General features: G+C 38.3%; 1 protein-coding gene and 1 long non-coding RNA gene across 4 annotated transcripts in view; both read right to left on the reverse strand.

The window, feature by feature from the left end:
• Positions 1–14,430, reverse strand: part of gabrr2a (gamma-aminobutyric acid type A receptor subunit rho2a) — a 222,919-nt gene that overhangs the window by 99,724 nt on the left and 108,765 nt on the right. Inside the window, exon 1 of one of the 3 annotated variants that reach the window (XM_077538066.1) lies at positions 10,051–10,124. The exons of the other annotated variants lie outside the window; for them this stretch is intronic. Coding sequence (XP_077394192.1) covers positions 10,051–10,053 — 3 coding nt within the window. The 5' untranslated portion in view covers positions 10,054–10,124. Of the gene's footprint in view, positions 1–10,050; positions 10,125–14,430 lie in introns of those variants that run through there. 3 annotated transcript variants of the gene reach the window in all.
• Positions 4,299–7,562, reverse strand: LOC144031202 (uncharacterized). The gene is made up of 3 exons (XR_013287466.1): positions 6,575–7,562; positions 5,822–6,023; positions 4,299–4,889 (listed from the first exon to the last, which is right to left on the reverse strand). It is a non-coding gene; the product is annotated as an uncharacterized LOC144031202 (long non-coding RNA).

A 14,430-nucleotide genomic window follows, 5' to 3' on the forward strand; every position in this document is an offset into this window, starting at 1 on the left:
ATTTCGAAAAGGCAAGATTTTTTCCCCAGTTGTTCTCTCAGGTCTTGAGATGATAAATGCCAAGTTTGAAGTCAATGGGATGAAAAATGTTTGCAAAGGGGGAAAAAGCATGACCACAGTGAATGTGCCAAAATAGGCCAAAATTGGACATTAAAAAATTCATAGCTCACTTCCTGTACATTTTAGCTACATGGTCCCAATAGACTTTTTTGTGCGTCTCGGGGTGCTACACGTGCCTGCCAATTTTCGTTGCTCTAGCTCAAACATGCCGGGCTTGGTTTTTATTTTTCTATGCTAGGGGGCGCTATAGAGTCGCGTTGTTATGACGACTTCATAATATCAAATTTTTCGCCGGGCCTGAGGAGTGTGCAAAGTTTGGTGAGTTTTCATAAATGTTTAGGTACCCAAAATCGTGATCGTTTACGGAGAAGAAGAAGAAGAAGAATAATAACTAGAGCTGCGAGCAGCTATAAAGGGCCCTCGCAACCCGTGCCACGTTGGGGTATTTGCACGTCGGGGTACTGGCACGTTAGGGTACTGTTTCATAAGAAACCGTCTAAATTGTAAATGTTTTGCCATGCTTTTTGTGTTTGTTCACATTGCTATGGAATGCTTTGTCGAGGTATTCGGCTGATAGGTATGCCTCCCAATATTCACACATCTAGCTGAATCATATAAAAAAAAAAATTCTTTGCAAACAATGCATCGCTACAGCAAAGGCGTGCCACGTTGGGGTACTTGCACGTCGGGGTACTGGCACGTTGGGGTACTGTCAAATAGGACAAGGACCATCTAAAATGTTTTTGACAAGCCTTGTGTGTGCAAAGTTTAATCAAAACGCAAAATATGGTGCGCAATTCCCAAAATAAATTCAAAATGGCGGACTTCCTTTTAGGTTTAGCATACGGCTACAGAATACTTTTTGTAGGTCTTAAGCTAATAGGTATGCCTCCCAGTTTTCACAAATCTAGGTCAAGTCATCTTTAGTTGTGTATCGCTTGAATCATACAATTGGAAATGCTCCATAAAAATGCATAGAGGGCGCTATTGAGCACAACGTTGGGTTACTTGCACGTCAGGGTACTGGCACGTTGGGGTACTGTTACATGGAACAAGGACCATTTAAAATGTTAGTTTTTTCCATGCCTTGTCTGTGCAAAGTTTAATGAAGAAGGCCAAAAATTATGTATAATTCCCAAAATAAAATCAAAATAGCGGACTTCCTCTTTGGTTTGGCAAATGGCTACATAATACTTTTTTGTAGGTCTAGCATAATCATACAATCGGAAATGCTTCATAAAAATGTCTAGAGGGCGCTATTTATTGCAAATTGCACAATAAATCTCTGAAAATTCATGTTCATGACAAGTCTGATGTGTTTGCAAAGTTTCATGAGTTTTCATGTGTATAAAAAAAAAAAAAGCAGCACTTGACAAACAATGCATTGCTATGGCAACAGCGTGTTACAAAATAAAAAACTTTCGATTACTTTGCATCTTAAACATCTTAAGATGAAACACACCAAGTTTGAAGACAGTCGGATAAATTTTGTAGGAGGGGTTCGTTAAAATATGACCCCTGAAAGTTTTTCCTTGCCCGGTTGGAGGGTTAGATCAGGGGATGTCGCAACTTGTTTGTGGTTAAGTGCTACAGAAGTAAATGTGTCTTAACAACCTCATGATTGAATGTGTTTTCAATTCTCTAGGATGTGATTGGATTGTATCAATTAAATGTTCTTTTAACTGATTCAGTGAGTAGTAAAAATAGTGTGTCAAGTACAATGACATGAAATATAAGGAATACAAAAAACAAAACAAGAACCCTCTAAATTACACATTTTGTTCCAGGCTTTATGTGCGTGCATAGTTTGAGTATACACCTAGGTTTAGGCCAGGAGTGTTCAAACCTTTTGCAAAGAGGGCCGGGTATGGTAAGGTGAAAATGTGTGGGGCCTAATCAACCATTTAGTTTAGCCTGACATAATTTTTTTACATGCATATGTAAATATATATATGTGGACAAATGTGTACATATGTCTACAAATTTTTGTAGCTCGAGCTGCTTCGTCCAACTGGGAACGCTGCATTAAGAAGGATTTTTTTTTCCTTTGCCAACAGTGCATGCCACGACAACAGCGTGCGACGAAATAAAAAGCTTTCAATAACTTTTCATCGTCAACATCTTAAGATGAATCAGACCAAGTTTGAAGATGATCGGATAAACTCTGTAGGAGGAGTTCGTTAAAATAAGACCCCTATGAAATGGCCAAAAAAATGGCAACATGTTCCAAAGTAAATCAAAATGGCAGACTTCCTGTTAGGTTTAGCATATGGTTCAAAAAGAGTTTTTTGTACCTCGAGGGCTGTTACATATGTCTTCAAATTTTGGTCACTCTAGGTGAAACGTACAGCCGGAAATGCTTCATTAAGTAAAAATTTTGAAATGCAAAATTTGATGCCCTGCCTCTGGCGGACTTCCTGTTAGGTTTAGCATATGGCACCAACAGGCTTTTTTGTAGATCATAGTCTGTTACATATGTGTACCAATTTTCGTAGCTCTAGATTAAACGTATAACCGGCAATACTTCAGATGAAACATGCCAAAGAATGAAGACAATCTGATAAGTTTTGTAGAAAATATGAGGCCTATAAAAGGCCCCCAAAAAATGGCTACAAATAGCAAAGTAAATCAAAATGCCGGACTTCCTGTTTGGCTTAGCATATGGTTCTAAAAGACTTTTTTGTACATCGTGGGCTCTTATGTATGCCTCCAAATTATCATAGCGCTAGGTGAAAGGTACAACCGGGAATGCTTCGTTAAAGAGGAGTTTTTTAGCTCAAAAAGTGATGCCCGGCCCTTGCGGGACTTCCTGTTGGGTTTAGCACAAAGCAGCAAGAGACTTTTTTGTACAACGTGGGCTGTTACATATGTCTACAAATTTTCGTAGCTCTAGCTGCTTCGTACAACTGAGAATTCTTCATTAAGAAGAATTTTTTTCCTTTGCAAACAAGTGCATGCCACGACAACAGCGTGCAGCGAAATAAAAAGCTTTCAATAACTTTTCATCTTCAACATCTTAAGATGAATCACACCAAGTTTGAAGATGATCGGATAAACTCTGTAAGAGGAGTTCGTTAAAATAGGACCCCTATGAAATGGCCAAAAAAATGGGAACACGTTCCAAAGTAAATCAAAATGGTGGACTTTCTGTTAGGTTTAGCATATGGTTCAAAAAGAGTTTTTTGTACCTTGAGGGCTGTTACATATGTCTTTAAATTTTGGTAACTCTAGGTGAAACGTACAGCCGAGAATGCTTCATTAAGTAAGAATTTTGAAACTCAAAATTTGATGCCCCGCCTCTGGCGGACTTCCTGTTGGGTTTAGCATATGGCACCAACAGACTTTTTTGTAGGTCATAGTCTGTTACATATGTGTACCAATTTTCGTAGCTCTAGGTTAAACATACAACCGGCAATACTACGTTTAGTAAGAGTTTTGAAACTCTAAATTTGATGCCCCACCGCCGTCATATAGTATGTCGAAAACTTTAGATTTTTTACCATGGTGTTGTCCCAGGTCTTGAGATGGTACATCCCAAGTTTGAAGTCAATTGGATTAACCGTGTAGGAGAAGCAGGCAAAAGTATGACCCCTGTAAATGTGCAAAAATTGGCCAAAATTGGACATTTAAATACTCATATCTCACTTCCTGTCTATTTTAGGGTACACACATCAAAGAGGTTTTTGTTCATCTGGATGTGCTACAGGTGCCACACAATTTTCATAGCCGTCGGACAATCGTAGCGGGCCAGGGATCTGTTTAACCTATGTAGGTGGCGCTATGGAGCCATTTTTCTGTTATCACCTATGGCGACTTTAAAATATCAAATTTTTCGCCAGGCCTGACGTGTGTGTAAAGTTTGGTGAGTTTTCGTTCACGTTTAGTGTCTCAAAAATGTGATTGTTTGCGGAAAAGAATAATAACAAATAAAAAGAAGAACTAGAGCTGCGAGCAGCTATAAAGGGCCCTCGCAACCCGGGCCACGTTGGGGTATATGCAAGTCGGGGGACTTGCACGTTGGGGTACTGTTAAATAGACAAGGACCATGGAAAATAGAAATGCATTTGCCGTGCCTTGTGTGTAAAAAGGTGCAGTAAAAGGCCAAAAATGATGCACAATTCCCAAAATAAATTCAAAAGTGTGGACTTTCTGATGTGTGTGCAAAGTTTCATGAAAAGTCGCTCGTTTGATATTCAAAACCAGCATCTGTTTATTTGAAAACATTGCATGGCACAGAGATGGTGTGTGATCAAATAAAAAGCTTTTTGATGACTCTTAATGTGGTGTCGCTGTGCAACACATATGTATTCATGACATAGTGAAGTATTGTGACAGTTTTGTAGGGTCCAGCAAACAGTAAATGTGTGACAGTTATTCAAGAAAAAATGTAGCTTTGAAGCAGGCTAACCAATGACATCATCTAAAGGGGAAAAAAGCACATGAGCAAGCATAGGTATAAGTAGAGGAGAAAAAGAGATGAAAGAAGTGCGAGAGATGGAACAGGAGAGGAATGCAGCTGTTTATGTATAGCTGTTGTAACAGGACAGATTAAATAACACTTTAACCTGGGGTTAACAGCGCCCTAGGACAGATAAACTCTTTAGTGTAAAAGTTTTCTGGGACAGATGAATCCCTTGGGGTCAAAGAGTTTGGGTTAGCACATAGTCTGTCTTAGGATAATGTAACCTCCATGGATGAATTATTCCTAGGACGCTTTGACCTGCGGGCTAAAACTTCAGGGGGGTTAACCTGTCCTGTTATATTGTGATCATCGTCTTCGTGCATGTCCTCAGTGGCTTCTTCTGTCTGTGTGGCAGCATTTGATACATCTGTAGAACAAAAAAGAATGAAGAATCATGTTAGATCTGTGAAGTTTGGTTGTCTTAGGTGTAGTTTACAGAACAGTCGTGTGCATATTTTTAGCATGGTAGTGTCTTAATACAAATGCATATTATGTAATGCACTGTATATGGATATTACAGACGTAATATTTGACGGTGATCTTATATTCATAGTTTTTGCCCGTTAATAAATAATATAGCTAGTAAGTAATAAGACACGCAAAAATGGTATAGTTGAATCCTCTGGCTCAAAAAGCAATGTTTTAGGATTGTGTGATGAAATGATGAATAAAAGTAAGGATACGACAGGTACATAAATGGTTATGTAAGTGTAAAATTTGGCATGGTGTGTCCAGATACATGCAGGATAAGTATAAAATATTATGGTGTGTGATTGATTTTTTCTTAGTAAAAATTAGTATTGTAAAGGTCAAGTCACAGTATGTCCAAAATTTTTTTTTTTAAAAATCTATGGTATAGAAACATCATAATCAGGGGCAAAGACATAAACATAATAATAGTAATTAATAATGATAGAATTTAAATACAATCTTTTCCATGAATATGTCAGTTATTTTGAGAAGATACAGAAAAAAAAGAACTTTGAAGTGTCTATCAGTGGATGAAAGAGGGCAAGATCACAGCATAGCTACATGATATCAGTCAGATTTGAAAGTAATCAAGTGTAGTATGTATTCACATTATATTCATTGAGAAATTGCGGCTCAATAATCAGTCAGTGTTTTAGTTAACAGTCCAATGTTACCTTCAAGATATTCCTAACAGAAAAAAAGGAACGTGCATTAACAAAAAAATGTAAAAATGTCCATTGTCAAACATGTCATTCATTATACACAATGTGTAGGATGGGGATGCTTGCTGTGTTAGTGTTTGTGTGTCTTCCATGTCATATAGCTTACCATCACGGACAAATGCATCACATGCATCCTTTATATCCAATGCAGTCTGGAGTTCTTTCACAAGCTTGGTTTTGAAGTCTATCTGTTTTTCAAGTGCTTGATTGACTCGAGTCACATGGACTAGTTGGTTCATTTGGGAATGAAGATCAAGGCTGCGCTGGTATAAGTGGTTGAGACTGAAAGCATGATCAATGCATGCATACTGTAATGACAAAGCATTCAATGAAAATCAGTCATGTTAGATTCCATGATTCTAAATAGCAGATCTAACGTGTTGGTGCAAAACGTTGTGGTCGTGTTGCATGTTACTCAATGGCTGTGTGTGTCAAAACGAGTTTATTTGAAAGAATATACAAATATATACACACGGACATATATATTTATACAGTATAACAGTACCGCATGTATTGGTTTTAAGGAAAGAGTTGAAAAGCAGTGTTCAGAAAAAAGCAAAAGACGCACAAAGTACCATTTCACTACATGTAATAAGTTGTCAAGTAGACATGTGAATTAAGTGGTTAAGATAGTGGCTACTGTGCAAGTAAGCTTCAATTGTCTCTAAAAGGTTAGCATATGTGTTCTACATGATATCAATGGCTAGACGTGCTCGTGGAGAAACATTACAAACAGAAAAACACACTAAAGGTGCCTTTAACAAACCTGTTAATAAATGAGAACTTAATACATATATGTATGGCATACTGTATATGATTGAGAAAGTTGTCCTGTTTAGTTTATGTATTGTATACTTACGGAAAAAAGTTGGCAATCTTTGCGTATGGAGATGATTAGAGGGTCTTTATCAAAAGAGAATTTGCTTGGTGATTTGTTCATGTTCTGTAGAAAAGCAAAGGAGTAGAAATAAATACAGTATCATACTTCATAAACATACAAGACATTTGTAGCTGTATTAACCATTGTTGGTATTTGAAGTGATAATTTAGGAATAGAAGTGTAGTGATTGCAGAATTTATAGAGTGCTTACCTTGTATGACTTTGTAGATGGAAATGTCTTTTGTTGAAAGAGCTCTTTGTTGTCTACTATATATGCAAGGACAAGCATAAGTAGGTGTGGTTATGAAGTACTTGACCATTGAAATAAAGCAGTGGTATCAAATGTATGGACCGTGGTTTGGCTCAGGCCTGCAAAGGGGTTTAATGTGGCACAAGAGATAATCTTGTAAGGTACAAAAAATAATAATAATATAATAGGTATGCCTCTGAGTTTTCACAAATCTAGGTCAAGTCAAGTCAAGTCATCTTTAGTTATTTCGCGCTTGAATCATCCAATCGGAAATGCTTCATAAAAAATGTATAGAGGGTGCGATTTATTGCAAATTGCACAAGAAATCTCTAAAAATTCATGTTAATGACAAGTCTGATGTGTGTGCAAAGTTTCACGAGTTTTCACACATGTATAGATAAAAAAAAACAAAGCAGCACTTTACTTGGCAACCAATGCATCGCTATAGCAGCAGCGTGCGACAAAATAAAAAACTTTTGATAAATTTGCATCTTCCTGTTGGGTTTAGCACATGGCACCAAGAGACTTTTTTGTACATCGTGGGCTGTTACATTTGTCTCCAAATTTTCGTAGCTCTAGCTGCTTCGTACAACTGGGAATGCTTCATTAAGAAGTAATTTTTTCCTTTGCAAACTGTGCATGCCACGGCAACAGCGTGCGACAAAATAAAAAGCTTTCAATAACTTTTCATCTTCAACATCTTAAGATGAATCACACCAAGTTTGGAGATGATCGGATAAACTCTGTAGGAGGAGTTCGTTAAAATAAGACCCCTATGAAATGGCCCAAAAAATGGCAACACGTTCCAAAGTAAATCAAAATGGCAGACTTCCTGTTAGGTTTAGCATATGGTTCAAAAAGAGTTTTTTGTACCTTGAGGGCTGTTACATATGTCTTCAAATATTGGTAACTCTAGGTGAAATGTACAGCCGGGAATGCTTCATTAAGTTAGAATTTTGAAACACAAAATTTGATGCCTCGCCTCTGGCGGACTTCCTGTTAGGTTTAGCATATGGCACCAACAGGCTTTTTTGTAGATCATAGTCTGTTACATATGTGTACCAATTTTCGTAGCTCTAGATTAAACGTACCACCGGCAATGCTTCGTTAAGTAAGAATTTTGAAACTGTAAATTTGATGCCCCGCCACCGTCATATAGTATGTCAAAAACTTTAGATTTTTTACCATGATGTTGTCCCAGGTGTTGAGATGGTACAGCCCAAGTTTGAAGTCAATCGGGTTAACCGTGTAGGAGAAGCGGGCAAAAGTATGACCCCTGTAAATGTGCAAAAATGGGCCAAAATTGGACATTCAAATACTCATACCTCACTTCCTGTCTATTTTAGGGTACACATATCAAAGAGGTTTTTGTTCATCTGGATGTGCTACAGGTGCCACACAATTTTCGTAGCCATAGGACAATCGTAGCGGGACAGGGATCCGTTAAACCTATGTAGGTGGCGCTACAGAGCCATTTTTCTGTTATCATGTATGGCGACTTTAAAATATCAAATTTTTCGCCAGACCCGATCTGCGTGTAAAGTTTGGTGAGTTTTCGTTCATGTTTAGTGCCTCAAAAATGTGGTTGTTTGCGGAAAAGAATAATAACAAAGAAAAAGAAGAAGAAGAAGAAGAATAATAATAAGAATTCCTTCAGGAACAATAGGGACCTCGCAGCGGTCGCTGCTCGGGCCCTAACTAGAGCTGCGAGCAGCTATAAAGGGCCCTCGCAACCCGGGCCACGTTGGGGTATTTGCACGTCGGGGTACTGGCATGTTGGGGTACTGTCAAATAGGAAACCATCTAAATTTTAAACGTTTTTGCCATGCTTTATGTTTGTAAAGTTTCATGGAAAGGCCAAAAATGATGCACAATTAACAAAATAAAATCAAAATGGATTGGCACATGGCTATATAGAATACTTTTTGAATATATTAGGCATGCCTGCCAATATTCACACATCTAGCTGAATCATATAATCGGAAAGACTTCATAAAAATGTCTAGAGGGCGCTATTGAAGCATTTATTGCAAATTTAATAAGAAATCTCTAAAATATTCATGCTTATGACAAGCCTGATGTGTGTGTAAAGTTTCATGAGTTTTTGCACATGTTTAGACCAAAAAAAAAAAAGCAGCATTTTACTTGGCAAACAATGCATCGCCATGAAACGGCGTGGGACAAAATAAATAACTTTCGATAACTTTGTATCTTAAACATCTTAAGATGAAGCACACCAAGTTTGAAGACAGTCGGATAAATTTTGCAGGAGGAGTTCGTTAAAATATGACCCCTAAAAAAGGCCACAAAAAATGGCTACAAATCCCAACGTAAATCAAAATGGCGGACTTCCTGTTTGTTTTGGAAGATGGTTCCAAGAGACTATTTTGTACATCGTGGGCTCTTATGTATGCCTCTAAATTATCATAGCGCTAGGTGAAACGTACAACCGGGAATGCTTCGTTAAAGAGGAGTTTTTTACCTCAAAATGTGATGACCGGCCCTTACGGGACTTCCTGTTGGGTTTAGCACATGGCACCAAGAGACTTTTTTGTACATTGTGGGCTGTTAAATTTGTCTCCAAATTTTCGTAGCTCTCGCTGCTTCGTACAACTTTGAATGCTTCATTAAGAGGGAATTTTTTCCTTTGCAAACTGTGCATGCCACGGCAACAGCGTGCGACGAAATAAAAAGCTTTCAATAACTTTTCATCTTCAACATTTTAAGATGAATCACACCAAGTTTGGAGATGATCGGATAAACTCTGTAGGAGGAGTTCGTTAAAATAAGACCCCTATGAAATGGCCCAAAAAATGGCAACACGTTCCAAAGTAAATCAAACTGGCGGACTTCCTGTTCGGTTTAGCATATGGTTCAAAAAGAGTTTTTTGTACCTTGAGGGCTGTTACATATGTCTTCAAATGTTGGTAACTCTAGGTGAAATGTACAGCCGGGAATGCTTCATTAAATAATAATTTTGAAACACAAAATTTGATGCCTCGCCTCTGGCGGACTTCCTGTTAGGTTTAGCATATGGTTCAAAAAGAGTTTTTTGTAGATCATAGTCTGTTACATATGTGTACCAATTTTCGTGGCTCTCAATTAAACGTACCACGGCAATGCTTTGTTAAGTAAGAATTTTGAAACTGTAAATTTGATGCCCCGCCACCGTCATATAGTATGTCAAAAACTTTAGATTTTTTACCATGATGTTGTCCCAGGTCTTGAGATGGTACAGCCCAAGTTTGAAGTCAATCGGGTTAACCGTGTAGGAGAAGCGGGCAAAAGTATGACCCCTGTAAATGTGCAAAAATGGGCCAAAATTGGACATTCAAATACTCATACCTCACTTCCTGTCTATTTTAGGGTACACATATCAAAGAGGTTTTTGTTCATCTGGATGTGCTACAGGTGCCACACAATTTTCGTAGCCATAGGACAATCGTAGCGGGACAGGGATCCGTTAAACCTATGTAGGTGGCGCTACAGAGCCTTTTTTCTGTTATCACGTATGGCGACTTTAAAATATCAAATTTTTCGCCAGGCCCGATCTCCGTGTAAAGTTTGGTGAGTTTTCGTTCATGTTTAGTGCCTCAAAAATGTGGTTGTTTGCGGAAAAGAATAATAACAAAGAAAAAGAAGAAGAAGAAGAAGAATAAGAATTCCTTCAGGAACAATAGGGACCTCGCAGCGGTCGCTGCTCGGGCCCTAATAATAAGAATTCCTTGAAAAACAATAGGGACCTCGCAGCGGTCGCTGCTCGGGCCCTAATAACTAGAGCTGCAAGCAGCTATAAAGGGCCCTCGCAGCCCGGGCCACGTTGGGGTACTTGCACGTTGGGGTACTCGCACATTGGGGTACTGGCACATTAGGAGCAAAATTTCTTTGAACATGGCATGATAAACCTTTACATGTGAATTTTTTTTTTTCCAGGTGAGATGTGTGTGTGAAGCTCAATGTGTTTTGGTGATTGTCAAGATCTGCAAAAATCAGCTTCCTTTTTTATTTTTAGGGAATGAGTTGACCTGACTGTTTTTTTTTTGCAAAAGTATGTATACCCATCATCGCTTGTACTCATTGCACAATGTTGCTTTTATTGTCCATAGAGGCGATCAAAAAAAAATGAAACTGAATAAAAAAACTACAGATGTTTGGATCGGTCTGATACCAGTGAACACCTTGAGTAGTGGAAAGTAAAAGAATATTCATAAATGACTTAGTTATAACACTTACAAGTTCACAAATTTTGTTCAAAATACCGTAAGTGGGTTTTTTTTTTTTTTTAATGCCTCAAGGACTAGGTGGCGCAGTATTTATAACTAAATTTTGTCATAGAGATACCTTCAGGCCTTGACTATAAATATACATGTCAAGTTTGGGATTTTTTGAAGCATGTACCGGGGAGTTATTCAGCATATCCTTCATTCACGATACTGCTATTAACGTCAATAGAGGCTATCAAAAATAAATAAAACTAAATAAAAAATACGTATGTTTGGATAGGTCTGATGCTAGTGAACATTTTGAGTGGTTGAAAAGAAAAGAATATTCATAAATGACTTAGTTATCACACTTAGAATGAGTTTACATTTTTTGGACAAAATACCGTATGTGGGGTATTTTTTTGTTTTGCCTCAAGGGCTAGGTGGCGCTGCATATATAACTGAATGTTGTCATATAGATACCTTCAGGCCTTGACTCTAAACATACATGTCAAATTTGGGATTTTTTTGAGCATGTACCGGGGAGTTATTAAGCCTATCCTTTTTCATTGTGAAACACAAAATTTGATGCCCCGCCCTCATCATATAGTATTCCGAAAAGTCAAGATTTTTTCCCCCTGTCGTTGGCTCAGGTCTTGACATGGTCCAGGTCAAGTCTGAAGTCAGTCGGATGAAACGTGTAGGAGAAGTGGGCAAAAGTATGCCCCCTGTAAATGTGCTAAATTCGTAAAAAATTGGGACATTCAAAAATTCGTAGCTCACTTCCTGTTTATTTTAGCACATGGGTCCAAGAGACTTTTTTGTAGGTCTTGGGCTCCCTCATACACCTAAAAATATTCGTCGTTTTTGCTTAAACGTACAACTGGGGCTGCTTCGTTAAAAACTTCTAGGGGGCGCTATTGAGTCATTTTTGTAAAAATAGCACAATCAACAATAAAATATTGCTCATTTTACCAGGCCAGATATGTGTGCCAAGTTTCATGAGTTTCTGTGCATGTTTAGACCCTCAAAACTGGCGTTGTTTTCTTGGCGAACAGCGCTTAGCCACGCCCACAGCAATTCACGAAAACTCACAACCTTCGTGTTGTGACACCATGAAGGCCGAAACCCTCATCTGAGCAAATATGAGGTAGGTCCAGTTAACGTGTTTGGAGAAAAACGTAGAAGAAAATTCGTTAAAAAAAAAATTGCCACTAGATGGCGCTATCAGTAAGATGAAATATAAGTTCGTAGATGTCTTAAGGGCTGGACTCTCATCAAATGTGTGAAATTTTGAGAAGATAGGATCATCTCGGTCAAGTTCATGCAGCTTTTATTGTCACGAAAAATTTTCGGACTTTGCGTCACCGTAGCGGCCACACCCTTTGGCGAAAAGTTACAATATTCGGTGTGGGGCATGATCAACATCTTAAGGCTTTTCTGACCAATTTTCAACTGGATCCCTTCAACGAGCTCGGCACAGTAGCTAAAAACGTAAAGTATGACATTTATTGTTACCACTAGGTGGCGCTATATGTATAACTGAATTTTATCATATAGATGTTTTCAGGCCGTGACTATTACGTTGCCTGAGAAGTTTGAGATTTTTTGGAGCTTGAACATGGGAGTTATTCAGCATTTGCTCTTTCTGGACAAATGAAATTTTAAAGGCAATATTTGATGCCCCGCCCCCGTCATATAGTATTTCGAAAAGGCAAGATTTTTTGCCTAGTTGTTCTCTTAGGTCTTGAGATCATAAATGCCAAGTTTAAAGTCAATGGGATGAAAAATGTTTGCATAGGGGGAAAAAGTATGACCACAGTGAATGTGCCAAAATAGGCCAAAATTGGACATTAAAAAATTCATAGCTCACTTCCTGTACATTTTAGGAAATGGCTTCCACTGACTTTTTTGTGCGTCTCGGAGTGCTACACGTGCCTGCCAATTTTCGTAGCTCTAGCTCAAACGGGCCGGGATTGGTTTTTATTTTTCTAAGCTAGGTGGCGCTATAGAGTCGCGTTGTTATGACAACTACATAATATCAAATTTTTCGCCGGGCCCGAAGAGACTGCAAAGTTTGGTGAGTTTTCGTAAATGTTTAGGCCCTCAAAAATGCGATCGTTTGCGGAGAATAAAGAAGAAGAAGAAGAAGAAGAAGAAGAAGAACTAGAGCTGCGAGCAGCTATAAAGGGCCCTCGCAGCCCGGGCCACGTTGGGGTCCTTGCACGTTGGGGTACTTGCACGTTGGGGTACTGGCACGTTGGGGTACTGGCATATTGGAAGCAAAATTTCTTTGAAAATGGCATAATAAACGTTTACATGTAGAATATTTTTTTGCCAGTGTGTGTGTCAAGCTCAACGGGTTTTGGTGATTGTTAAGACCTGCAAAAATCAGCGTCCTTTTTTATTTTTAGGCAATGAGTTGCCCTGATTGGTATTTTTTTGTAAAAGTGTATATACACATCATCGCTCGTTGTACTCATTGCACAATGTTACTTTTATTGTCCAAAGGGGCAATCAAAAATGAATTAAAAAAAAATGGAAACGTACATACGTTTGGATCGGTGTGAAGCCAGTGAACAATTTGAGTGGTGGAAACTAAAAGAATATTCATAAATGACTTAGTTATCACACTTAGAATGAGTGTACATTTTTTGTACAAAATACCGTATGTGGGGTATTTATTTTTTTTTTATATATAAGCCTCAAGGGCTAGGTGGCGCTGTATTTATAACTGAATGTTGTCATAGAGATACCTTCAGGCCTTGATTATAAGCATACATGTCAAGTGTGGGATTTTTTTTTGGAGCATGTACCGTGGAGTTATTAAGCATATCCTTCATTCACGATATTGCTTTTAATGTTCATAGAGGCTATCAAAAATAAATAAAAATATATATATGTTTGGATAAGTCTGATGCCAGTGAACATTTTGAGTGGTGGAAACTAAAAGAATATTCATAAATGACTTAGTTATCACACTTAGAATGAGTTTACATTTTTTGTACAAAATACCGTATGTGGGGTATTTTTTTTTCATGCCTCAAGGGCTAGGTGGCACTGCATATATAACTGAATGTTGTCATAGAGATAACTTCAGGCCTTGACGATAAACATACATGTCAAGTTTGGGATTTTTTGGAGCATGTACCGGGGAGTTATCAAGCATATCCTTTTTCATTGCGAAACACACATTTTGATGCCCCGCCCTCATCATATAGTATTTCGAAAAGTCAAAATTTTTCCCCCTGTCGTTGGCTCAGGTCTTGACATGGTCCAGGCCAATTCTTAACTCAGTCGGATGAAACGTGTAGGAGAAGTGGGCAAAAGTCTGCCCCCTGTGAATGTGCAAAAATCGTCAAAAATGGGACATTCAAAAATTC

The sequence above is a fragment of the Festucalex cinctus genome, chromosome 12, assembly GCF_051991245.1.
Source record: "Festucalex cinctus isolate MCC-2025b chromosome 12, RoL_Fcin_1.0, whole genome shotgun sequence".
Taxonomy (NCBI): Eukaryota; Metazoa; Chordata; class Actinopteri; order Syngnathiformes; family Syngnathidae; genus Festucalex; species Festucalex cinctus.